General features: G+C 31.4%; 3 protein-coding genes across 6 annotated transcripts; 1 reads left to right on the top strand and 2 right to left on the bottom strand.

Moving 5' to 3' along the window:
- On the top strand, window positions 1-6917 carry SPIK (Shaker pollen inward K+ channel). Its single transcript, XM_068626986.2, has 12 exons — window positions 1-512; window positions 787-1152; window positions 1469-1526; window positions 1703-2014; window positions 2262-2507; window positions 2782-2880; window positions 3911-3943; window positions 4041-4226; window positions 4421-4615; window positions 4690-4765; window positions 5575-6147; window positions 6453-6917. Exons 1-12 carry the CDS (start codon window positions 295-297, stop codon window positions 6719-6721), a joined length of 2631 nt encoding a protein of 876 aa, XP_068483087.1. The 5' UTR covers window positions 1-294; the 3' UTR covers window positions 6722-6917.
- A 765-nt stretch (window positions 6918-7682) lies between these two features.
- LOC137822769 (putative boron transporter 7) lies at window positions 7683-14072 on the bottom strand. 4 transcript variants are annotated; one of them, XM_068627764.2, is made up of 13 exons: window positions 13600-14072; window positions 12546-12651; window positions 12351-12433; window positions 12079-12271; window positions 11841-11979; window positions 11589-11754; window positions 11341-11507; window positions 10944-11117; window positions 10764-10859; window positions 10565-10681; window positions 8888-9195; window positions 8497-8764; window positions 7683-8388 (listed from the first exon to the last, which is right to left on the bottom strand). In XM_068627764.2, exons 2-13 carry the CDS (start codon window positions 12638-12640, stop codon window positions 8230-8232), a joined length of 1965 nt encoding a protein of 654 aa, XP_068483865.1. In that variant the 5' UTR covers window positions 12641-12651; window positions 13600-14072; the 3' UTR covers window positions 7683-8229. The 4 variants fall into 4 exon arrangements, with proteins under 4 accessions (XP_068483865.1, XP_090151444.1, XP_090151445.1 ...); XM_090295318.1 differs by lacking the exon at window positions 13600-14072 and having other exon boundaries at window positions 12546-12764; XM_090295319.1 differs by lacking the exons at window positions 11589-11754; window positions 11841-11979; window positions 12079-12271; ... (1 more) ...; window positions 12546-12651; window positions 13600-14072 and having other exon boundaries at window positions 7697-8388; window positions 10944-11214; window positions 11341-11430.
- A 2895-nt stretch (window positions 14073-16967) lies between these two features.
- On the bottom strand, window positions 16968-23697 carry DXPS3 (1-deoxy-D-xylulose 5-phosphate synthase 3). The gene is made up of 10 exons (XM_068625605.1): window positions 23285-23697; window positions 21971-22090; window positions 21710-21874; window positions 21370-21520; window positions 20886-21154; window positions 20072-20369; window positions 19120-19412; window positions 18366-18644; window positions 17895-18179; window positions 16968-17486 (listed from the first exon to the last, which is right to left on the bottom strand). Exons 1-10 carry the CDS (start codon window positions 23423-23425, stop codon window positions 17331-17333), a joined length of 2157 nt encoding a protein of 718 aa, XP_068481706.1. The 5' UTR covers window positions 23426-23697; the 3' UTR covers window positions 16968-17330.
- Window positions 23698-26733: the final 3036 nt, after the last annotated feature.

Here is a 26733-nt window from a genome sequence, read left to right on the forward strand (position 1 = left end):
ACTTTAGTTAGTTATACGTACATGTGTGTGTCTGTACACATATATGCATAATCTGCAATTAACTCCATTCGTTTTGGGTTTTAAGAAAAGTTGCATCGATGGATTCTGCAGAGAAGAAGCAATGCGCGCTTGTTACCTGTAACTGTATATCTGCTCCACTCTTAATCTTGCGGCCCCAAACACGAGCGTGTATGAAGAAGAAGCCTAGTTTCGAAGAAACGTTTCAAGTTTCGCACGCAAAAGGAAATTGAGGTTTCTCTGTGAGCGAGAAAGTGTGAGAAGAAATTAAGATCAATGGATAAATTAACAGCGAAGCATGTGAAGGATATGTTTGCAATGTTATGGGTACGGAAACACGATAGACGCATGCAGATTGATCCGTGGTCCCAAGATGGAAGACAAAGCATCCTCAGCGGCGTTCCGCTTCCTTCTCTAGGCGCCGCAGCCGGCAGCACCGGGCCGAACCGCAGGATACGGCCATTCATCGTCTCGCCCTACAACCCTTATTACAGGTATACCAAACAAAAAAATGTATACAAGCTTGATTTGGGAATTTAATGCATGTTTCGTTTTCTTTAAGTATGCTCAAATTCTAGAATTATTAATGAAAAATAAAATTTAGCTAACGGAGTAGTTCTGCTATTTTCATTAGTATCACTTCCGATATCATGTTTTGCATTTCAGGTTGTAGTTATTGTCACATTTTTAGCTATGAGGCTACTTAATTGATAATAATTGATTGGCACGGAACTGATGGTTCTTTTATGTATAATCGGGGTGATGCAGATTTTGGGACGCGTTGCTGGTGATCTTAGTTTTTTACACTGCATTTGTTAGTCCCTTTGAGTTTGGGTTTCTTAATGAACCAACGGATTCCCTTTCTATCACGGACAACGTGGTGAACGGTCTTTTTGCCATTGACATTGTTCTCACCTTCTCTGTTGCCTACCTGGACAAGGAGACATATTTGCTCGAGGACCGCCCGTTGTTCATTTGCTACAAATACGTCACAACATGGTTTGCCTTCGATGTCATCTCCACGATCCCTTCTGAATTTGCCGGCACTGTGTTGCCCGATCCTCTTCAGACATATGGCTATTTCAATATGCTACGTCTTTGGCGTCTCCGAAGAGTTAGTGCCATGTTTGCAAGGTAATTGTCCTGCTTTGCTTTTGTATTGTATTTTGGCGTCTTTGTTCATGTACTCACAGTGTAAAATGTTTCCATCCAGTCAGAGAAAAAAAAATTCCATCGAATGTGACAGTTATGCTAGTTGGTGGACAATTCATATATATTTACTTAAGTTTCAAATATTTATTCACATTGAATTCATAAGTGACTACTTACATGGAAGTTTAATTAAATACAAGATGTTAAACTCATAGGCTTGAGTTGGGACAGGACATTTTTTTATTGGGTCTTACGTAAAAACTTATTATTATGACATTCCTTCCCTTTTCTGTATCAGATTAGAAAAGGACAGAAATTATAACTACTTTTGGATACGCTCTTGCAAGCTTGTATGTGTAAGTATGTCCTTTATTAAAGGATTTATTTTGAAATAGACTGATAGAGTACTTTTACACTGAATCAATCATGAATTATACAATGTCAAAATTAAATTCACTGTCTTAATTTCTTTCTCTTTAGATGGGTGACAATGAGTTTGAGTAACCTAACTTATAACTTTGCCTTTTTCTAGGTAACACTATTTTCAATGCATTTTGCTGCCTGCCTTTTCTATTTTATAGCTCTAAATCGTGATCCAAAATCAACATGGCTAAGCATGGTCTCTGAGAACACTCAAAAGAGTATTTACAATCGCTACGTAACATCAATCTACTGGTCAATAACGACTCTTACAACAGTTGGTTATGGTGACCTGCATCCCGTAAATACCAAGGAGATGGTGTTTGACATATTTTATATGATGTTTAACCTGGGACTAACGGCTTATCTAATAGGAAACATGACAAACTTAATTGTTCAAGGGACAAGCAGAACTAGAACATATGTGAGTTGTTATCAATTAAATCTCAAACATTGTTTCTTCTCTTCAATTTGTTGGAGTGCTCTTTGGAAAGTCAATGTTTGTATTTGAAAAATGGGAGGGGAGCATCCCTAATAGAATTGTTAATGATTTAAAACTAAAAAATTATAAAAATATTTAGGGATTCTAAAATATAATAATGGTCTTTCATTTCTCGGTGTCCATCAATATTCTTATGTTGTTTTTTGGTGTCTGTTTTGTGGCATGTCAGAGAGACAACCTGCAAGCTGTCACAGATTTTGCCCACCGGAATCAGTTACCTATCCGCTTGCAAGAACAAATGCTTGCTCATTTGTTTATGAAGTACAGAACAGATTTAGAAGGACTGCAACAACAAGAAATTATTGATTCACTTCCAAAGGCTATTCGATCTAGCATCTCAGACTACCTATTCACCTCACTTCTTGAGAAAGTGTACTTGTTTCATGGGGTTTCATCTGACCTACTCTTTCAACTGGTAATATTCCTATTTTCGCCTTGATGTATAATTCTGTGACCATGGTACTCAAAACTTGACAGTTTGAAGCTTTTTAGTGTAAACATAGATTCTTTTTCACTTGTTTACTAATTAATTAACCTTTCACGTTTAATTTGAAATAAATTCATCTAGTTGATACTATTTCCAAGAATAGCTAAGTTGTATGTCTGCTTCCTGATAGTCCTTGTATATTGTTAATTGATAACAATGGTTTATGTGTATGTTTTGAATGGTTGAAATTGAAAATTTGAAGGTCTCGGAGATGAGGGTTGAGTATTTTCCTCCAAAGGAAGAAGTAATTTTGCGGAATGAAGCGCCCACAGACATTTATATATTTGTTAATGGTGCCGCAGTAAGAAACTATACTCCAATTTCCATTCACTTAATATATCATCTTAATGGTACCTATAATATAATTATACTCCAATTTTCATTCACTTAATATATCTTCTTAGTGGTAACTAGAATATGGAAAGGTTATTCACAATCGAAAAACACAATTGAAAACTAATCCAAAAAGTTGATAACAGACTGTTAAAATCAAATATTTTTGGATTAATTTTGACTTTTTTTTGTTTCATAGCGTAGCGATTCAATTCAGTTTACAATTTGATGTTCTAGGATTAATAAAGTGAATTGAGCTTAAATTAGTTATTAAATAGTACTGTATTACCAATTATTTCATTCATATGGAAGATATGTCTCTAGATGAAAATGTAATATGTTTAGCTTAATTATTTTAATACATGAATGAGGTAGGAGAAGAATTATCTTCGACTCTAAATGTTATATTATTAGGCTTGAAAAGAAAAAGTTCTAAAGCAAAATAAAACACGAAAAATACATCCTATGAGTTATCCATTATATTCATTTATCTCACAATATAACACAACCACATTTTTTTATTATAGGTTTTAACATGCGTATGCAAAATTATTTAATGTTACGTACAATGATAGAACAAATATCTAAATATAATAAAATATTATAACATAGTAATAGACCAAAAAGATAACACCAAAGACTTATATTAATAAAGAATTATACAATAAAATCTTAAAACCAATCCAAACTACACTGGAGAGATTGATTTGGTTTAATTTGATTTACCGTTTATATTCCAACCAATTTTATGTTTGCTTCAGATTTATTTTTTATTAAAAACCAAATTTTGACGTACTTTTAAGCAAAAACCAAAGACCACGACCCTAAAAACTGAATTGCATGATTTAAAGTAGGAGGAGTGTAAGATAATGCAAATGAGGAAATTAAGTGTTTTGTTTAATTTTCCGTTTATTGCATATGAAACGTGTACTACTCTCAAATTTCTTTTCTCCAATCCAAGGAGAAACTGAACTTTCATTTACTTCTCTGGCTGTCAGGAACTCGTCATTAAAAGGAATGGAATAGAACAGGCGAGTTTGGTCTCATTAACACTTTCATGAATCATTCCTGCCAATGTGAAGAGTTGTCTTTATGACTAACAAAGCGTGTGGTTTGCGATAATTGCAGGTCGTTGGTGAGGCTGTAAGTGGAGATATAGTTGGAGAAATTGGAGTTCTATGCTATAGGCCACAGATATTTACAGTTCGAACAAAACGATTGAGCCAAATTTTGCGTATGAGCCGTACTGTATTTCTAAATCTAGTTAATTCAAATGTTGGAAATGGGGGAATAGTCATGAACAATTTTCTCCAGGTATTTATAAGCTAAAAAGTATATGCTCAATGGCTGATTTGTGTTTTATTCTTGGAGTGAGTCTATTTGCTAGCTAGTTACGTTTTAGATTCATTCACATAATATTTTGTACACACATTTTAATTTGTATCCGTGTAACATTTTCTTCATTGCTTCATACATTGTGACGTGCTAGCTATACTTTTGTTGCACAGAATTTGGAAGAATCAAGTTATCCAGAGAGGCATGTTATTTTGGCAGAAACGGTGGCCAAGATTGTTCAGGGTAAAATGGATATGCCCATTAGCCCGTGCTTTGCAGCAATCAGAAATGATGATAGATTGTTAGAGAGTTTGCTAAAGAAGGGTTTAGATCCAAATGAAGGAGATAAGAAAGGAAAGACGGCACTGGTTTGTATCCAAGCATAAGTATTAAGTATAGACACAAAACTAGACGCTGACAACTTTACTTTCTGATGTAACAGCATATTGCAGCTTCCAAAGGCAGTGAGCAGTGCGTAAGTTTGCTTCTAGAGTATGGTGCTGATCCAAATAGCAAAGGTACTCTTGACCCTCTTTGGAACATTTGAGCTTTATATGGACGAGTGTGAGAATGGAATTAGAAGGAATTGAGGAGAAGAAAAACCGAAAGTAAGGTTGTCTCTAAGAAGTGAATGAATTTGAATGGAAAATATTTATAATAAATGTGATTGATAAGATTGAAAAAGAAATTATTTTTTATTTTAATAATATGATATTTATTATTTATTTTACTATAATAAATAAAAATAAAAAACATCTCATCAACTATGCATAACAACATACGCAATTTTGTCTTCATATATATGTTATTATCTTCTCATGCATAAACAATTATATTTATCTTCAGCATAATCAAGAAGGTTATAATAGTGTAAACTTTCACTCTTGTGTAAAGAATTTTTTTTTCTTGAAATTTGTGTTTTTTAATGATTACATGTTTCGACTTTTTATTTTGAGTACAAATCTTTTTCCTCTTTCTTCTTTCGTTAGATCAAAACACAACGTTAGTGGGAAAAAGGGAAGGTTTATAGTGCCTTGGACTTAAAAGAGAGTCTAACAATACCTTTCACTCCATTTGTTAAAGGAAAGTAGTCTCCATATCATGGCCTCATCATTATTTAAATTCCAAAAATTTCCTTATCACACAGTATAGTTATTTTATTTTAATATGAATTCGATGCTTAATTTTTTATTACTGAAAATTTTAGCACCCAATTAGTCAGTTTATGAAACACACCCTTTCAAAAGTTATTATCAAACCTTTTCTACATGAGTATATGTGCTCGCACCGGTGATATCTCTAACTCAAAATTCTTTTATTTGTGCAGATTTTAATGGAATTGTCCCACTACTGGAAGCAAGGAAGGGTGATCATAAATCTGTGATAAAACTTCTAAGAGAAAAGGGTGCAATTTTTACTTCTGCCGATGAAGGCAATCTAGCATGCAGGGCTGTTGAACAAAATAACAAAGAATTGCTCGAGGAAGTTATTGAATGCGGTGTGGCTGTGTCACAACCCAACAAAAATGGAGATACTGCTCTCCATATTGCAGTAGTTGACTCAAACAGTGACATGATTAACTTTCTTTTAGCCCAAGGAGCAGTCATAGATATGCCTGATGCTAATGGGCAGACTCCCAGAGTTTTGACAGAAAAACACGATAGTGAAGAGATTCACGCTGTAATAGATGACACGGGGGAGAGCATAAAACCAGCTGCTATTCCAATAACAAAGGATAGCAGTATTGGAAGGTTTCAAAGAGATCTCAGCATGTCTGCCACTTCCTACCAAAGCCTGCAATCTACTAGAGAGTTTACTTGGCAAGATAGTAAAGGGAGAAGAAGGTCTTCCAGCTCTTTCCATAATTCCCTTTTCGGAATCCTCTCTACTTCCAATCGTGGTAAGTATATCTTAGAACAAATAGATGATATTAAACTGAACAACTTTTTCTCTGATGCCCAGAAAACAGTAAGCAATTTGAATATTATGATAATTTAATTAAATTAGAATACAGTGCCCAAGTACATATACCGTCTGATTGGAAATCATTGACTCTTTCATTTTCTTTTTTATCTTTAATTGGTATGTTAAGAATAATTGCCAGGAAGACCCATACTTTAAATCCAAGCATGTTAGAAAATATGAAGTCCTTTTTCCCTTGGGTTACGAAATTGATTGATTGTGTTTTTTGATTGAACACGGCAGAGAGAAGGGCAAGGGAATCTGAAAACAGTAAAAGTGTTAGAAGAAATGAGAGAGAGTTACCCAGAGTGATAATTAGTTGTCCTGAAAAAGGTGAACATGCTGGAAAACTTGTTTTGTTGCCCAAGTCCCTTGAAGAGCTGCTAGATATTGGTGCCAGTAAATTTGCTATATCTCCCACCAAAATTTTGACCACAGAAGGAGCAGAAGTAGACCATATAAATCTTATAAGAGATGGTGATCATCTTGTTATTGCCAGCGATGATTCCTAAACCTCTCCTTTTATCATGAATATCCATTGTTGTGCAATCGTTTTTTGGTTCATAGTTTTCTTTTAAGAGTACGCTTTTGTAACTGGTAACTGGCAGAATTATTCCCACTCCTACCCCTTCAGTTGATTTCATATTAGTCTAAAGTGAAAAGAGAAGAAACAATAAAAATAGCATTTTTTTGCCTTTTAAAAACAAATTTGCTTTGATGATAAAATATGTTTTACAACTATTTCATTCCATCGTTTACAGTTGAAGAAATCGTTAATCTTGTTTAGAGAAGACTGGTAGAAACATTTACTAACTAATATCAACATGGTGGGTTGCGTGTGTAAAAATATTGCCAAATTTCTTTTTAAGATAAAATGGTAAAAAGAATAAAATAACGACAGAACTTATAATTTGATTTGATTAATATGCTAAAATAATTTTTTATATTATATTTAAAAAATTATATATATATATATATATATAAATTATAATTAAAAATAAAAAATTATTATAAAATTTTAATAAATTAAAAAAGTTATATTTTAACTTGTAATATTCCTTCTTCTTTTTCAACAATTTTCTACACTTGTAATAGATGCTGCTCTTCCACTCCTATAAACAATAAGAGAGACGGCAAAGTGGATTAACGTTCTAAAAATAAGATTGGAAAAGTTTAATTTGATAAGCAAATTGTGAATTTAATAGCCATATCATCATTTAGTAACCTCAGGTAATTATCCCTTTAAAAAAATTAAGGTTATCATTAAATTCAACAAACTGACTATTCTGAGTAGTTTGTGTTTTAATCAGACTGCGTATCCTTTATTTTTCCTTTTCTTCAAAACGAATTTTAATGTTCAAAGCCATTTCTGGCAATAAAACCGAGTTACCCTCATTTAATTTATTTATTGAGCACACTGTGGAGTGTGTATGTTTTGAAACTGTGGAAAGAAGTGATCCAACAATCAAAGCTGGAACTAATGTTTAAAAAGAATCATTCTTCTATAATTTTTGTAATAAATACACTGTTAAGAAAAACCAGATTCCATTACATTGGTTGTCGTTGAATGCTACAAACAAAAAAATTTGCTCACAAACTCTGATGTATCCTATCAAAGAATTGGTGTTAACTAAAAGCTAAAAAAATGTTCTAATGACATCATCTATCTATGTTTTAACTAAATGAAATAACTCTAATAATTGAGTTTTCTTATTTCCTTGCTTTCCCTTTCTTTTTCCTCCTCCCAAACTGACTCTTGTTTTCTGTGAACTTGGTAGCCAATCTATGAGGGAATTTATCCTTGATCTCAACATTTCAGAGTGTTTTCCCACCAATTTTGAAAGCCCGTTTCAAAGTTCAAATGCATTTTTTATCCACTTGTCTTTTCCTTTTGCATTTCACCTCTTTCAATTTTCACCGATTGAATCCTTTCTTGTTCCACAGAAGATCATATTCAACCTTAACAGACAACAAAATTATTATCTTGAGGAACACTATTATATCAAACCCTTTCTGCATCCTAAACGTGTCTGTCTTCACTGGAGCTCTGATTTCTTTCATGCAAATTGCTTATAGTTATCACTTTCAACTCTCCCCTGTTGGTTGTCATCTCGTCTAATATCTCTGCATCGTAGAAGTCTTCTGAGCTTCCTTCACTATCAGTATCTGGTTTCTTATCCTGATAAAAAAGATTTTCAGTTCCTAAGCTAAAAAGCTTGGAATATAGTAAAATTTTGCAAAGCACATGATGTGTCATAATTATTAGAAGCATAAAGATCATCCGTACCATTAAATAACTATGTGGAGTTCCAGCAATTTCCTCATACCCAGAAGCATCTAGTTCTTGGAGATGGTTACGCTTGAACATCTTTGGAAGCAATCGTTCTCTTATGACTATGAGAAGGAAGAATGGTACCGGGAACAGTATTCCAAAAATAGGAATCCAAGTCACCCCATAACATATCAAAAAATATGCTAACTGTAAGCCTGTAAATGCAGCTATGGTCTTGAATGGTACTACCTCCACAAAAGAGGCATGAGAACCTTCCAAAATTCTGCCGAATGACAAAATAGCACATTGGCTTCTTACAGTATATGAAAAAAGCTTGATGAAAATGTAAATGTAATGGTGCAATTTGAAAATATTATGCATAGAAAATAGTGTAATGTATAGTTACTTGTAACGGCGGCTTGGGGTGATGAAGAGGAGCAATATCCTTTCCCAGAACTGATTTCCAGGGAGACTATCAATTGCCATGTAAGCAAAATATCCCCACAGAACTGAGGTTGGTATCCTTTTGATTACAGACATGGCAAGGATTGATACACCCACCAGGACAGACTGCAAAAGGTTGGTCACTCTTTGCTCATTAACCCTCACTGGTAGATAATCATCTATGTGTTTCTCATCAAAATTCTCCTCTGCTGCATCATCATTGTTATCAGATTTCATCACAGCTTGTTTTAAAGTCTCCAATTCTTTAACCTGCACCAATTTCATAACATTCTTATCACTCATTCTACATGTCAACCCATACTTTATCTTTTTTAGTAGATCTGTTTACTCTAAGTTTGGAATTCACTTTTAGGAATAAGTTTTCAACTATGTAAAGTGATTTTTTATGTCCAAAAACATCTGAGTCTACACCCCAATCCTAACATGTTTTTCCTTCTTTATTGCAATTTAAACAAAAAGGAAAGGAACAATTTTAAAATAAAAAATAAAAATTATAATAGAGAAAAATAATTTAAAACAATTAATTAAAAGTGCTGAGATTAATTTTAATTTGGTTTGGGAGAATCAACAAAAAAAAAGTAATGTATGTAAACAAATTTTAGAAAAAAATGAGTATAATTTCTATTTTTACTTTTTAATATAACTGAGAATAAAAAATTTCATTTTTTTAACATAAATTCAATAAAAGATAGAAAAAATATAAAATTTTATATTATTATTATTAATATAAATTTATAAAAAAATTTAATAAGATTCATACCATACATATACATATATATAGGATACATTTATATTTCAATAATAATTATGTTTTATTATTTTATCTTCATACACCTTTAACTCTCAAATAAATTAAATTTCAATTAATTATTACTATATATATATATATATATTAAAATTTTCTTTATTAAATACTAAGAATATATATATATATATAGTTTATATGATTTTTTTCAAATTATTACATAAATTTATTATTATAATTTAATAAATGTATAAAATAAATTTTATATTAAATAATTATTCCATGAGAATTATAAATAATTTTTTATTTTTATAATGTTAAATTTTAATTTTAATCCTTTAGTCATTATTAAATTTTAACTATTTCAACTTTTATCATCAAATTTATAACATGCAATAATTTTTTTAATAATTTTTTAAAATAATTTTACCTTTCCAATGTATTATTTAAAAAATCTTTAAAATTTCTTTCAATTCTTTTTAGAATAATGATATGTTAACCACAGTAAAAAAATATTCACTTTACAAACCAAAAAATAATATTTTAATTATATTTAGTTTATTTTTAAACTTTAGATATTATTATATTATTATAATGTAGTCAAGTATATGTTTTTACTGTGTGTACAGTATCAATGAAATTTTTTCCTTCTTTTTAATGTTGAAAAAATTAATTATAATAATAAAAAATTACAAAATAATATTTATTTAAACACTTTATATTTATTTACACAATCCAAAATAATATTTCTTTTATTTTTCATAAGTTTAAAATTAAAACTAGATTTTTAAAAAATTATAAAGTGTGAAGGTTCTACTTAAGAATTTTTTTTTGTTTCAATTTGATTTGTTGTGGAAAAAATTCTGAGCATACCGTAGGGTCTGTATCCATTTCTACAATGACATCTTGCATCTTTCCGTACACTTCAGAGTTGGTTTTATGTTCCCTAATACATTCCTTGGCACTCTTCACCACCCTCTTTCGGATCAACTGCAAATGCAAATTCATAACTTCAATTCATACTTATTTAAGAGATAAGAAGCAGAGTCCTGATGCAATTCATGATCCTTACCTTCCTCCTAAGAACTGATAAACTCTTTGTGTGCATGGGAGACTGTGGAAGGACTCCATTTGAAGGTGGAAGACCAAGGATCCCACAAACCAGAGTCTAAGGACAAAAAAGGTGTCAGCAACTTTTATCAACATAGAAATGGAATAGCACAAGAAGGTTATTAGAGACAAATTAACAAACCATTACTCCAAGCAGGAAAACATCATAGTGGTAGGCAGATGGCTTTTGAAGGTTGAATTTTTTCTGTTGTGCCATCTGCGAAGCTACACTGTGATCAAAAAAGTATAAGCCTGCCATCATCACAGCTGGAATAATTGCCGCAAATATATAAGCTAGGGGTACCTTCCCCATATCCTGCATTTTGCAGTATCTGTTAAATCCATGTTTTAGACTTGCCTAAATTCAAATGATCACTGCTTTCTGTTCACAATGATGAACACCAACCTCTAACCTAAAAGCAGATGGACAAAATCAACAGAAACACAAAACCAATGTATTTTGCAAAGCAACGGATCTAATTCTGTTTCAAAAGATTGCACTTTGGATGGAAAAAGTTGTACTCAATATGTAAGGGTACCTTCACAACTGTCCAGTGTTGGAGAGCTTCAGGTTCCCATGGTAGAGGAGAAATAAGCCTTCTAGGAACGCCATCTATAACTTGTTTAGGTACAAAATAAGATAGTGCAGTCCATAACACCACCATCAATGGAACCCCATAATCTGCTATAAATCCTCGTAGCCACGCTGCGTTGGATGCCAGAATAAGAAACAAAGAATTGAAATGGTAAATCAAGCTCTCTCTTTAAGATATTATGCCTCATTTACCTGTTCCATATCGCCAGGCTCTTGCTCTTCTGCTTTTCAGGGCAGTGAAAAGTAATCCAAAACAGAAAACGGTTGCAAGTAATCCATTTGTATACAGCCACTGGAATTGAAATTCCTCTGAAGAAGGATCTTTTTCCTTGACTGGGTTGAACTCCCCTATCAATCCCTGTTGTTCAAGGCTTAAATAACTGGCATGTTGAGTTATGCAGTACCAAATTTACAATCTATTTTGCTAGGAAGAGAAAGCAACACCTTTATAGCCTCTTGTAAGAAAAGAACAGTTATGAGCATGCCAAATAACTCCCCAGCAATTCTTGTAAACCTTGTGATAATTGAGCAAGCATTGAAAATTGCAAGCAGAATCAGCAACAATCCTGTCCAAATACAAACCCTGAAGCACAGGTGAGCATTGAAGTTAGAGAAATCAAAATGCACAACGATTCAGGAAATGTGAAAAGCAGAAACAGAATTATAATGTAAAATGGCGTACCAACTAAGAGCTGGCAGAGAGAGCTCCCTACCCAGTCCAGGCGTTTTCTTGCAAATACTGTACATGTAACCGTACATTATGACAGTGGGCTCAGCAACTCCTAAAATCAACAAAGGTTGGCCACCAAATACTGAGTGGATAACTCCACAAATAGCAGTAGATGCCATTGTTTCCACCACGCTCAAGATTTCATCTGTTAAAAAACACCGTACGTAAGCTCACTTACAGAACTTCAAAGATTTGAGGGTGTTGATAGAAAGAGATTGTTTTACCTGTATCCCTATGAAGTTGCTGTCCAAAAACAATGACAGGAAGAGCAGAAGCAAAGAATATGTATAAAGTTGGAGCCAAAATGCTGCTCAAGAAGCATGAATCAAAATTTGTTGCTAAATATATGACATTATATATAGGAAAGAAAAAGAAAAGAGCAAGTATGCAATGTGTTACCCAAGAGAGACAAGAGTTACCTAGCCCCAGAACAGATTGTACAAATCCAATCTTGTTTATAGAATTCAGCTCTTTCCTTGACATCTTCACTTATTCCCTTAAATGGTGCTACCATGTTTCTCACAGCTGATGCAGCAAATTATGCACACCACAGATTAGATATACCAGTTGACAACTTTTACAAAACTGATTGCATTTGAAGAAAGCAAGTGTGATCTAATGTGAGGAACTTTTTGGTTGGCGAAGTGTATTAGCGTGCATTTAAATAAGAAGAAAGGAGGGAATAAGACATAGATAATGGAGTCAAAGACACAGCAAAACAAATAAAGAAAGGACGAAATTGACACTTAAAGAAATCGCAGCCAATAGTTTGATACATGTGATGAAGATGCATTTTTTGAGTTGCCGCGTCTCTACACCACAAAAGCCACACTTTAAAATATAGGAAATCTTTGGAACACATTCATTGTTTTATGCTAATCTAGGAAATCTAGGACCAGTCAAAGCTTACACACAACATACCAACATGGCATGATCGATGATGATATGCTAGTACTTGACGGTGGTCACAAGCATAATCAAGAAAAAAAATCATATAATTGAATAATAAAAATGGGATGAACATAATGACAATTATTTTATATTAACAACATTGCATACATTTTCACAATGGGTAACTATAAAATTTAGATTATTTCAGTAATGGATAATGAATTATACGATTGATGATTGTTATAATAAATTATAATTACGGTAAAATTTAAACTACTTATTTTTCAGAAGAGGATTCTCTTACTAAATTTCAGCTAATGAATGCACTCATAGTCACACGATTTATGTGTAAAATATTCCTATTCTAGAAATGATCGATTACAGAGTTTTGATTGAAGGTAAAAAGTATCTAAAATTGTTTCAAGTGAAAATAAATAAACACATTATAAAACTAAATCGATTCTTGAACATAAATTAAACATGTAAATATATACATAAAACCAGGCTCAAGAACAATGTAACGTGAGTTGAAAACAAGGAGATGAAGACGAGGAAAGAAGAGTAATGTGAAAGGGTGCTCACTTCTCAGAAATGCAGAAATGGGGAATTAGGAGAAGCTAGACGGGCAGGTATATAAGGCGATTGGGGAGGCCAGAAGAAAACCATGATTTGAAGAGAAGAAAAGGAATTATTAATGCAACGCAATTAACAATTACAATGATCATTAAGGAGAAAAATGAGAAATGGTGAAAAGTGAGACAGTTGAAGAACGAAGAGGATCCAGAGGGACCCTAAGAAAATATGAGGAATATGTATGAATTTATGTTGGTTGGTGAAACGGTACACTGATGAGACCCTTTCTGTTTCTAGGAATATTTTCTGTGTGTGGAGCAAAGAAGAAAAGAGAGAGGACATCACTACAGCGAGGGAAGAGGGTCTGAGACAAATGGGTGTGCAAAAATTAGTAACTGAAAATTGGGATTTGTGGTCCCATGTAAGGGAATTCCGTTTTAACATCCTAGGAATTCTGAGGGATCCATGCTTTGGTGTGGTGTGGTCTCACTTTAACAAAATATGAGGTTTATTCAGTAAACTTGCTTAAAACATCCAAAATTGTATACAATCTCATGAATTTAGTATTAAGAGTTGTAATATGATATAAATATTTTGATTTCTCCCCAACAACATAATTTTGTTTAGTTTATAGGACAAAAAGTAAAATGTTTATCGTCACTTGTCTTTCTTCATGCTTCGTAAATCATATGGCAGAAACAAATAACACATCAATATGGCATGACGGTGGTCAGAAGCATAACCAAGAAAAAGTAATCATATAATTGAATAATAAAAATGAGATAAACAAAATGACAATTATTTTATATAAACAATATTGTATACATTTTCACAATTAGAATTTAATATGGAGAATGAGTTTGGGACAACTATAAAACTTAGATTATTTTAATAATGGATAGTGAATTATATGATATATTATTGTTATAATAGATTATAATGAGAGTCAATTTTAAATAATACTTTTACTAAATTTCAGCTAATGTTCAAACATAACTTGTTTTATAAACAAAATCAATTGAAATTAAAAAAGTAAACTTTCCAAAATACACTCACAGTAATATGACTTTAAGTGTAAAATATTTCTATTTTAAAAATGTTCAATTACAAAATTTTGATTGAAGAGAAAAACACTACGATAAAATCATGAAATATAAAATAATTTTAGAAAAAATAATAATTAGTTATTATAGTGACTAAATTAGAGATATTTTAGAGATTAAAAATATTTTTAATTTTTAAATTAGTTTCTATTATTCTTAAATAGTTTCGAAATTGGTATCTAATTAACAAACCAAAATTTTTTTTAGTCAAAATAATCTTTAATTTAGTCATTATAGCAATTAATTATTTTTTTTATCTAAAATTTGTTTCTATTTCATAACTTTTTTGTAGTAAAAATTATCTAAAATTATTTTAAGTGAAGATGAATAAATAAATAAATAAATATATTATAAAATAAAATATTTCGATTAAACATGTAAATATTTACATAAAATCGGGCTTAGGAACAATGTAATGTGAATTTAAACGAAAAGACGAAGGTGATGAAAGAAGAGTAATGTATAACTCACTCCTCAGAAGATGCTTAAATGCAGCAATGAAAAATTAGGAGAAACTAGATAGTGATAATGACATGCAAATATTTACGTAATATCAGACTTAGGAACAATGTAATGAGAATTTAAACAAGGAAACGAAGAGAGCGAAAGAAGAGTAATGTAAAATGGTATTTGTATTAGTATGGATCGAACGTTCATTACCATAACTAAGTTCTCATAACCGAGTCGACCGGCTCCCACACGTTCGTGCAGGCCAATCGACACATTCAAACCATTAACGCTCAAATCAAGGTTAGTAAAGCTAAATCACCATTAAGAACTAAATAATATGTTCCTAAGTGCGATCTACTTCACTAATTCGACCAAATAAAGTAAGTCCATTGAAATAATATAAATAACGCATATTCCAAGAACAAGGTATCAGCCTGTCAACAGTTCTATAGATCTCATCTCACTAACTTGAACAATATTCACTCCTCACTAACTTGAACAATATTCACTCCTTCAAAGATGAAGATGCAGAATTGGAGCAATGGGGAATTAGGAGAAGCTAGACAATGAAAATGACATGTATATAAAGCAATTGAGGAGGCCAGAAAATAAGTATGACTTATGAGTTGAAGAGAAGAAAAGGAATTATTAATGGAGCATGATTAACTATTACAATGATTATTAATGAGATAAATGTGAAAGGGTGAAAAATGAGTTGGTTAGGAAGAGATTGATTGTGGAGGGTGTGAGCTGGAAGAAGGAAAGTGGGTGAAGGCGAAGCGCGTTTGCAGCTGGCTTTATTTGGTTAATTTGGATTTTAGTGTTTTGGTTGGAATTTGGTACATTCAGTTCATACCTTCCACATTCCTTTGTCTCTTATTTTGGTTTTCATTCTTTGAATGCCGTGTTTGGTTTGGTTTAGCCAAAGAGTATTTTAATGCACTTCTAAATTTAATTTTATTGTTTATAATTTATTAAATAATCACTCTTATTAATATTTCTCATTCTCTTCTAATATTTTTTTGTCACAAGCCGTGGCCTACTACTAAAAGTATAACCATTGGTCTAATCTAGCAACAGTAATCTAGCATACTGACTCACTTAGATCTATTCCGCATAACCCGCACCCCACGTGGATCAACAGTAAAACAGGACGGACAGGTTGACCCATTGGTCCACATAAATAAATAAAAAGATATTTTATTTTTTTACAAAAATAATCATATCTTATTCACATTATTATTGCACTACGACCTTTATTTTATTTAAAAAAAAAATTAAATTTAATATATAAAAAAAATTATTTTATTCATCTAAAGAAGTTAATATTAAAAATAAGAGTGGATTTAGTTTTAAGTAAAATTTTACATTTAAATTTTTTTAATAAAAAAATAATATAAAGAAGAGATTTCATTAAAATATTTTGTAACAAAACTTTGATAAGATACTCTCCTACATTTACATACATAAATAAGGAAAATATATGGAAAACAAAATTTTAATTATTTTTAATAAACCTTCTAACAACTCTAATACTTGAATATCTTTATATTTCTTATATTAATTGAATGAACTAAAACAAGAATGAAATTTTATTTTTTCACGAATAAAAATAACTTTTTATAGTTAAATTTTAGTTTTTAAAAAAAATATACTCTCGGAGACCAACCCGACCCACATTTTGTTGGTTAAACACGGAACAAGTCTAAGTAAGAAGAGCCAACCAACATTGTCACCCCTAATATCAACCAACATTGTCACCCCTAATATCAACCAACATTGTCACCCCTAATATGTAATACCCCTAATATATAATACTGCAAGGAAAGGAATATATGCATTTAGTTTTATTAAGAGAAAAATAAGGACAGAGGAATGTTTTGTTTAACAAATCTAAAACTATTCCATCCAAAATGCACATTCACAACACTTTTCTCACAATAACATTCGTTATCTTACACTTTCAAACTAAACCTATACATCCAAAATTCACGATCTCAACAATTTACACTGTTAGACGTCCAAAAATAAAAACTGCTGTTAATTACCTTTTCAGTATTTAACATCATTTACAAAAAAAACGGCACCCTTGACAGGTTCTGTGTCATGGTTCCTCTTCCAAAACGAAGCTAACCAGGTTGAATTCATGGTATTTGAAAAAGGGCAAGACAGGAAGCAAATAAGAAGTCAGGAGGAACACATGAACTGCAGAGCTTCCCGTGTACGGCCTAGCAAACTCAATGCCGTGGCAGCAATGTGGTGTCCACTCAACCCCGCTTCGTCAAGCTGTTCATTTGGTGATGCATGCTCAATATATCTGTCAGGTAAGACAATTGGTCGCCACTGGAACACAAAAAACATATCACAAAGTTGTGGTCACAAAAAACATATCACAACGTTGTGATCACAAAAAACAAAAATCTAGTCATACTTTGCAGACAAGCTATGCCAAGGCTGTGTGTGATTATAAATGCACCAAACACAATATAAAATCACTAGATCATCTTTAAAATGATATAAAACTAAAATAAACAATTTGCTGCATGAAAGGGACGCCAAGCTTTCGCAAATTACACGTACAACACAACAGAAATATTCTAGTGCTAAAATGATAAATGTACTAGTATGACCGAGTCGGTCAGTAACTCGACCATTCAACCATTCTTTACGCCAATTGAATAGCACATTCATAATCCAAAATATTAACCATAGAAGTATAGCCTTCCCACATACAAAGCTTGACCCAATTACCTTAATTCTTCCATCGAGTAGTCCATTAACTGCAATAAACTCGGCAACATGGGAACCAAATCCTCCAATAGATCCTTCCTCGACAGTGATTAGAAAAGAGTGATGTTTACAAAGCTGCCTCAGAAGTTTGATGTCAAGGGGCTTGCAGAACCTTGCATCAGCAACAGTCACCTCAATGCCAAGTTTTGCAAGGAGTGAATGAGCCATTAGGCAGTTCTGAACCATCGATCCGTATCCTAGGAAAGCAACATCTTTACCCTCAACAAGAACTCTTCCTCTCCCTATCTGTGAATGAATAGATTACAACCACCCCAAATTTAGAGAAGGAAGATATATTAAAAAATATTATGACAAATCTTCGGGGAAGTTAGAAATGAATAACGCTTCCTTAGATTTGTTAATCAGTTTACCCTATTCGAAGTTTCAGTATAACTCACAATGTATCGAGAAAATAGAGTGCCGCCTAATTACCTTAATGGGGATTCCATCGCCTACAGTATAGCTTTTCCCAACCAGGGCACCCCTTGGATACCGAAAGCAGACTGGTTGATTATTGATATGAGTAGCAGTAGCTACCATGTGCATGAGTTCAACCTCATCAGATGGTGCCATGACAATCATGTTTGGTAAGCACGACATAAAGGTTATATCAAATGCTCCACATTGGAGGGGACCATCAGAACCAACCAATCCTGCACTTGTGATGACAAAGCGCACTGGAATTCTCTGTTGATCAACATCGTGTACCACCTATGTGTGATATGTAACTTGTTTAAAATCATAATTGCTTAAATTAAATCACATTATTATGCAATGCGAACTAACTATCCATTCTCATGCATGTAGATCCATATTAAAATTACAAAAAGGTATAGTGAGACCTAATTACTTTTCTTTGTTATATACTTTTGTTAACACGGTCAGATATCCTCAAGTACCAGACTTCCTGAAGGTTCATACTTTTTACAGTACAGTCACTTTCAGTAAAGTCGTGACGACAATTTGACACCCCAAGAACATACCAGATGTGCAGTGCTGTTCCCAAATTCGTTCACTTCATAATAACAGCAAATTAATAATGACAACAGTACTAAATTCCATTAAATTTAAAGATTTATATCAACGACAATTAATCTATTCCCAAAGAAATCCAAATATTCTATGAACAATAAATAGTGGTTGTCATGGTAGTTTAAGGCTTTATTAAGCTGATATAAGATTGAACCTGATCATAGGCTCTTTGCAGAAAGGAAGAAGGTATAATGCAAAATGGCTTCAATCCACCGCATGCCAAACCAGAAGCAAAGGTGACTGCATGTTGCTCAGCCATTCCCACGTCAAAAAACCTATCTGGAAATTTCCCCTGAAACAATTCAAGGGATGACTCCATCGCTATTCCAGCACGAACAACCACAATATCTTTGTCTTTCTCTGCTTCTGCAACCAAAGTCTCCACAAAGCAATCGCCATATGTTTGAGGCCGAACAACATTATCTAACGAATCATATTTAAAAGGATCTGAAAAGTAAACATAGTTACTCAATAATAATTATGTGACCACATCACATATCAATCAAAATTTCAAAATGACGAGAAGGTCAATCGAATAAAGAGCCTAAACTATAATCTCCTGACATTCAGAAGATATAAATGTGCACCTAAATAATAATTATATACTAGAAGCCATAAGAAGCCAAATATATGCAGTGTTGGCTTCAACTTGTATCAAAATAAGGTCAAAATGCTTGGGAATACTATTTAAAGGGATAAAGGACAACCCACGAAAACATTCAGTGAGAGCATCTGAAAAAATATAAAACTAAATGATTTTACTGAAATTTTAGTTTTGGTAGAGTTTAATGGTGTCCATTATCCATGTCCGACTCCACTTGTATGAGGTTCATTAATTTGTTATTGTTGTTTATGCAGTATGATATCCTTTATAAGCAAGTTATCTTCAAGCTACTGCATAGAATCTATCTATAAACTAATCAGTATACAAAGAGATTCATTTTATTTTCTTGAAAGGCTTGAGCATTTGAAATAAGAACACAACCACAGGAAAAAGTAGAAAACCAAAAAAAAGAAACAACTGTAGTATAAACACACTATTAAGCTATTTTACTAGAAATAGCATGCAATGGAACAATTAACACAATATAATTATCATAGGTTACCACAAGAAATGCCACCATCTTGTTGCCTATTTGTTATATCACTTTTCTGATTGTTTTCATCTCCCTGATTTTCATCAGTTATCACATGTACCAAGACGGGTCCCATTGAATCCAGGGAAGCAACTTCTTGCAGAACACATATTAGATCCTCAATATTGTGTCCATCCACTGGGCCTATGTAGTACAACCCAAGCTCCTCAAAAAGAGTAGAACCTAGGGGACCTACCATACCACGAGCATATTCATCAACTTTAGCCGCCAACTCATGCATACCTCTACCAATTCGTTTTGTAACACCCTGTTACAAAGCAGACAAATTGTCACTTACTTGAACATAATTTGAGTATGAAGCACAAAGCATTGAGATGTGAAAATGGGATCTAAAAGAAGGACCATCATTACACCTTATTAGGTATATCACTCTTTATTCTACACAAGGAAAAAACTAAAAAAAAAAATATATATGAATATAGAAAGATGCACATACAACCACAGATTTGGGGGAGTGGAAAGCATATTTGTACATTTATTTATCTTTCTTAATGCACACGGAGGCAAATCTAAGTTGTCACACTATTTTCCACAGGTCCCATATGATACATAATATCATTGCTCTTAATGTACTAATTAAATCCATTTTATACTAAAGTTATGAATTATTTAACGTTGAAACATGTTTCTTTTAGTAGGCTCGTTTCAAGTTGAATGACATGGCATTACCAGGTGGACGTTGCATGCCAACAACATATACTGAAGACTAATTTGAAGCTATCTAGTATTCTTTTATTGCAGAGGATGAAGAAAAGAAGCATACCTTGGCAGCTTCTCTAAACCTTCGGAAAGATTTACTGGACTGGAGCTTGCTCAGGGTACTAGATAGGGCATTGACAGATGTCTTTGGGCCCTCCTCGATTTTTGGAAGTAAAGAGTGACGACTATCATTCAAAATCACAACCATATTTGAGTCCAAGTATCCTGCATTGCTCATTGCCTCATATGCCTGACCAGCCATAGTTGTCCAATTGCTGATAACTGCAACTACACGTTCTTGCCTGCCCTTAATATCCCGGGCAACTGCCATGCCTGATAAAATAAATGCATATGACTTTGAGGTCATTTAAATTTCACATTTAGAAATTTTATTTTAACATATAAAATGGAAAATGCAGAAAAAGTACAATGTATCAACCAAACAAATTTACTCAGACCAGTGAATGACAATAAAAGCTTACGAACAAAGTCTGAATAGTGTTTGATGAAACAAATATTATTAAAAGGGAAAAGAATTTACAAACTACCAAGTCCAGCGGAAATACTGTTGCATCCATGACCTGCACCAAATGCATCATATTCACTCTCAAATAGGGAAGTAAAACCAGAGAGACCGTTCTTTCTTTTCATTGTTGTCATGAGAGATCGCCTTCCTGTAAGAATCTTATGTGCATATGTCTGCACAAAGATAATGAAATGGTTACATTATCCAAACCAGGTCATTCATTGTTTTGTTGCAAAATGAATTCCTAGGAAACAATTATTTTAACAATCCGCAATTTGCATTCAACTTTCACGCCCAAAAGGAGAGAGGAAAATTTAAAACGAGAAGGGAACTTTCTTTTTGCATATAATTTAAAATCTTACTTGATCCCCAACATCCCACAATATTCTGTCAACTGGAGCATTGAAAACATGATGTATTGCAACTGTCAGCTCCACCACTGCCATACTTGCTTTTGATGATATTTGTGTAGCTGACATAATAGAAGACAAATCTGAACGAATTTCAACTGCTAGTTGATTCAGTTCCTGCAAAGACAAATATTTAGGGAATGAGATACTTCAAGACTGTGAGAACAAATAATGTAAAAGCAAAATGAAAATGATAACAAGCTTACGGTTAACCTTAAGAGATAAGTTCTTCAAGTAAAGAGGGTTTTCAACCATATCAAGAATGGGTGTTGGAACTTTCTCCCAGTGGTAGTCATCACTATCAAGCTGTGCACACACTCGATCAACTAATCCCTGCATCCGCAGCCCCACTTTCAGTAACTAAATACAATACATGTAAATTTTTGCTGTAATACTTTTCACTTCTTATTTAAAAATTTAAGCTTATATGACTTTTAAATTTCTTTCATGGGAACTGGTCAAAGAAAAGTAAAAAGAAAAAAATCAAGGATTTTGAGATTGTATCATGTGATTCATATCAATGATAATTGCATCGACATTTATGTATTGTACAATACAAATTCTTTTGAGATTCATTTTGTAATATGAATCATATCAAATCATAGGATTCGAATAATGAATAGTAAGATTCTTAAAACTATGACAAATAGAATTGTCCTTTTGATCTATCACCTGAGAATGATGTACATTTAGCGCAATGTCAAAGCCAATTTGGCAGTTGATGACTCCTACCTACTGATTCCCCAGCCACTTAATTCCGCACCAGATTAAATTGTCCATGTGATCCCAAATTCCCAGTTATGAGGAGAATTAAAGGACCATTGAGTCTAACTATGAAACATAGTTCATAGTTTGGTTGGAGAGGAGTAATTTTATAATGGAAAGCGTGGCAACTTGTTTCGTTCACAAGCATAGGGGAGGGGAGGGAAAATAAATGGATTTACTACTATATACTTACATTAGTGAAATAAAACTATTAAATTGAAGATTGTTTAGGCTAATTAATGTAAAAAAAATTCTCTCCTTCAAATTCCTCATTTTCAGAAGGGAGCTAAACTAAGTGAGGAGGGATTTTAGCCCCCTCCATTCCTCTCTGCTTCCTTCCTCTTCATGCTGTTTTTCCCCTCCAAATGCAATCAAACATAGTATTACCTCAATGCCCCTTATGCTAAACATCATATCAAGTCACCCAAACTATCCCATTTGCACAAAAAGTGCTTTTTATAGAACTACAAAGTACAGAAACTTCCCAGTTCCCAGAGTCAATCACTTTTCTACAACAGACATCAATCAACAGTGCGAACTTTATTCTGTCTAGATCCTCTTTCCTTATGTTCAGTAGCATCTCAATTCCCTCTGGAAACCAGATTTGATTAATCAACGGAACATTTCATCATGTTAAAAGAGTTAACAAATATAACTAATTAGACAAATCCTAGTACTCTGAGAACAGGCATGGATTGAAAATTCAGGTGAATTGTGTCTTCTGCAATTCATGAAACAAGATATTGAGAATGAGAAACATACCTTCGAAGTAGAACGAGGTGACAAAGAAATTGTGGAGAGTTCCACGTGGAGGGGGAACAGGGAGGTTGAGCAATCCACTCTGCGGCCAAGGGAGTGTAAAGGAACTCCGAAAGGGTATGTAGAAGAAGGAGTAGCAGCCATGGAGAAAGTACCAACCAGAGTGTTGTTACTGAAATCTTCAAAAATCACAGTTCAAGGAGAATCGTGATTATTGAACCCATAGTTATTAGCTATTTCGCATGTATAATGATGAATCAAAAAATATAAAAAAAGACAAAGAAAAAAAAACAAATTTGATAAGATGGGATAATTGAAAAATGGGAGAAAATGGGAGAAAGTGAAGGCAACACAAGATAGCGATTATCCCCTGATGAAAAGGACCCAGTTTTACATGGCTCAGAAAACTTGGAAGCATCACAAATTATAATATCTACTTTACATTATAAAATTAAATAAATTTTTAATATTAAATTTATTTATTTTTTATAAAAAATTTCATGACATTGACATCTCAGCTAGCTAGGGATGTTAAATGTTTCACTTAAATAACTTTTTTCTTACCCTATAAATCTAAAAAATTTGGACATGATCTTTAATAAAAATATTCATTTTGATCTTATACATTTTTGTTTTGTTTTTTTTATCTCAATAAACTTTTATAATTATTTTTTTATCTTCAATACTTTTTTCCACTTTGGTACAAGTTTTTACTTTTGTTTTGTTCCTTATAACATTTTATTTTTGTTTCCATTGTTTATAAAAAAAAAAAATAAGTGATGAAATGTTTATTAAATAAAAGTTAACACATTATTTTTTTCAAATTTTGAAAAAAAAATGTGATGCAAAAAATATGTTTTTTTTCTTCAAATATTTACTTCAACAGCTAAGTAAATGAAACGTGGAATAAGTTTGTTTGTTTCTAAGAAACATATACATATGACAATAACTGATTTGTCTTCTCACTATAATATGCATTATACATACGACAATTACTAATTCTCACAATGTAATATGCACTATTCAGTCCTCCCACCTATATATATATTTATACAATTGGAAAATAATATTTGTGTATAAATTTTTAATTCATATTATTTTTAATTTTAGAATTTTAATTTTAAAAGTAAATAATATTATATATTTTTTAATATAAAAACATGTATGATTAAAACAATAATAAAAACATACTGAACAGTATTTTTAACTAAGGGGAAAAGGAATTATTAATAAAATAATTTGTGTAACTTTAATATGGAGTTTTAGATGAAAATATTAAAAATTAATACGTATTTTTAAATGAATATATTTAAATTTTTTATATTTATCTATATTCAAATTTTATTTCATTTTATTAAAATTTATTTTTAACAATTTTATATATATTTACAATATCAAATAATTTATAATTTTTTCAACTGAGAATTTAGAGACTCATCACAAAAATAATATTTTAATCATACTCGAATCTCAACTCAAAATAATTAATAATATTTTATTTTAAATTAATTTTAATTATAATAATAAAATTATAATTTTATCAATTATAAAAAAATATCAATCACATTGCTGTAAATTTCTGTAAACTTTCATAAATTTTTTTCTTTATTTTCTTTTACTTTTCACTTTCTCTTTTAATTCAATTAAAAATTCACTTTTAATTTTATTTTAATCTGAACAATTTCACTTCTCACTTTTTTTTTCTTCAAATTCATATTTTTCTCTTCTTTAATTCATCTCTCACTCCAAACACAATAACCCCATATTTGCTTCTATGGATGTACTGGTCACAGGCAAAGAAGTGAGGAGATATCAACTATTTGGATCTATGATTGTGTGGGGAAGAGAGGGAGAGGATATACATGTGAAGAGTAAATATCCTCTTCTCTCAAAATGAATAGATGTAGAGGAAAAACCATATCAGCATCCCTTATTTTCAAATTTACCCTCATTTGAATGTGTCACAGCACAATGTTTCATTTGAATATATTAGTATTTAAAAAAATTTATTGTACAATGTTTTAAAAAATAATATATATATATATATATATATATATATGTGTGTAAGATTTAAAATGAAGAAACCAATCATCATAAATTTTAAGAAAGTTTTAAGTTTGTTTATTATTTTATAAAATATAAATTATGTAAATAATGATAAACCAGTGTAAAAAAATATAGTTAAATAAAATCTTCCATTTATATATTAGTTATTAGAGTAAATCAGGTTATACTTATTTTTCAAGTTCTAATAAGATATTTTATTAAATGTAGTTGGATTTAGTTTTGTTTAAAGAAAATAATATACTATATTTAATTAACACTGAGAATATTATTTGGGTTTGATCATGGGCATCACCAATACTAAACATTTTTTATTTTATTTTATCCTTATTTTTTATTATAATTTTTTATGAGTTTCTTTTCTATGGTTAATTAAGTTATATTTTTGTTGTTGTAGTATTTTTTAGATTAGGTTTTTTAATATAAAAAATAGTAATTTTCTATTTATATAAAATGTGATTTATTTTCTAATTTTATAATATATGTTTAATATTTAAAGAAATTATTTGAAGTTATGTTTTTATTTAATTTGTTGTTGTGTTTATATTAATATATTTCTATGTATAGTTATTATGTTAATGAGTTATAATTTATTTATTATAATCTTTTATGATTTTTTTTCTATTTGTTAATTATGTTATATATTTTTTTAGTATTTTTTATTTTTCATTATTACAGGTTTTTAATATTAAAAAATAATATTTTTTATTTATATAAGATTTAATTTATTTTTTAATTTTATAACACATGTTTAATATTTTAAAGAAATTATTTGAAGTTCTGTTTTTATTTAATTTGTTGAATACATATTCTTTTTAATTATAATTTTTATATTATACATATTTAAATTTAACATATATTTTTTCTATTTATAATTTTTAAAACTAGTGAAAGTTGTTCATTTTTAAACAAAAACAACTTATTTTATTATTAATTTTTTTAATAGATAAGGGTAAATCTGTAAAGTAACATTTCACACCTTTAAAATAATTAAAATTCCCTCACAACAATCACATCACTCATAGATTTGCATAAACTTTCTTCACACATCTACTCTAACATACCCCAATCCAAACTCCATCACTTTTCTCACACATCTACTCTCTCAAATACTCACGCATCCCCTCCTTAATTCAAACAGAGCTTAAGAAAAGTGTCTCTTAGTACTACTTAGTTATTGACATAATCACTTAATTGACAATTTAACGATTAGAAAAAAAATGTATGGAAATTTTTTTTTTGAAAATCTAATAAAATTTAATAGGAAATAAAAACAACAAAAGATATATACAGATGTGAGTCTTACGTTGATAACAAATTTTAATTATTATTCATCATTTACCAGGTCTCAATAAATGGTAGGATTAAAACAAAACAAAAATTATCAA

The sequence above is a fragment of the Phaseolus vulgaris genome, chromosome 9 (genome assembly GCF_051622355.1).
Source record: "Phaseolus vulgaris cultivar YP4 chromosome 9, ASM5162235v1, whole genome shotgun sequence".
Classification (NCBI taxonomy): Eukaryota; Viridiplantae; Streptophyta; class Magnoliopsida; order Fabales; family Fabaceae; genus Phaseolus; species Phaseolus vulgaris.

Coding starts and splice junctions, on each gene's coding strand:
- LOC137822769 (XM_068627764.2), bottom strand. CDS start 12,640: ATGGTAGCACCATTTAAGGGAATAAGTGAAGATGTCAAGGAAAGAGCT. Junction 11,755..11,840: donor TCTTACAAGAGGCTATAAAG/GTGTTGCTTTCT, acceptor CTTGAACAACAG/GGATTGATAGGGGAGTTCAA. Junction 11,508..11,588: donor AGCCTGGCGATATGGAACAG/GTAAATGAGGCA, acceptor CATCCAACGCAG/CGTGGCTACGAGGATTTATA.
- SPIK (XM_068626986.2), top strand. CDS start 295: ATGGATAAATTAACAGCGAAGCATGTGAAGGATATGTTTGCAATGTTA. Junction 513..786: donor CCCTACAACCCTTATTACAG/GTATACCAAACA, acceptor GGGGTGATGCAG/ATTTTGGGACGCGTTGCTGG. Junction 3,944..4,040: donor AAAGGAATGGAATAGAACAG/GCGAGTTTGGTC, acceptor CGATAATTGCAG/GTCGTTGGTGAGGCTGTAAG.
- DXPS3 (XM_068625605.1), bottom strand. CDS start 23,425: ATGGCTGCTACTCCTTCTTCTACATACCCTTTCGGAGTTCCTTTACAC. Junction 22,091..23,284: donor CACCTCGTTCTACTTCGAAG/GTATGTTTCTCA, acceptor CTGCGGATGCAG/GGATTAGTTGATCGAGTGTG. Junction 19,413..20,071: donor AGATGGTGGCATTTCTTGTG/GTAACCTATGAT, acceptor TTTACTTTTCAG/ATCCTTTTAAATATGATTCG.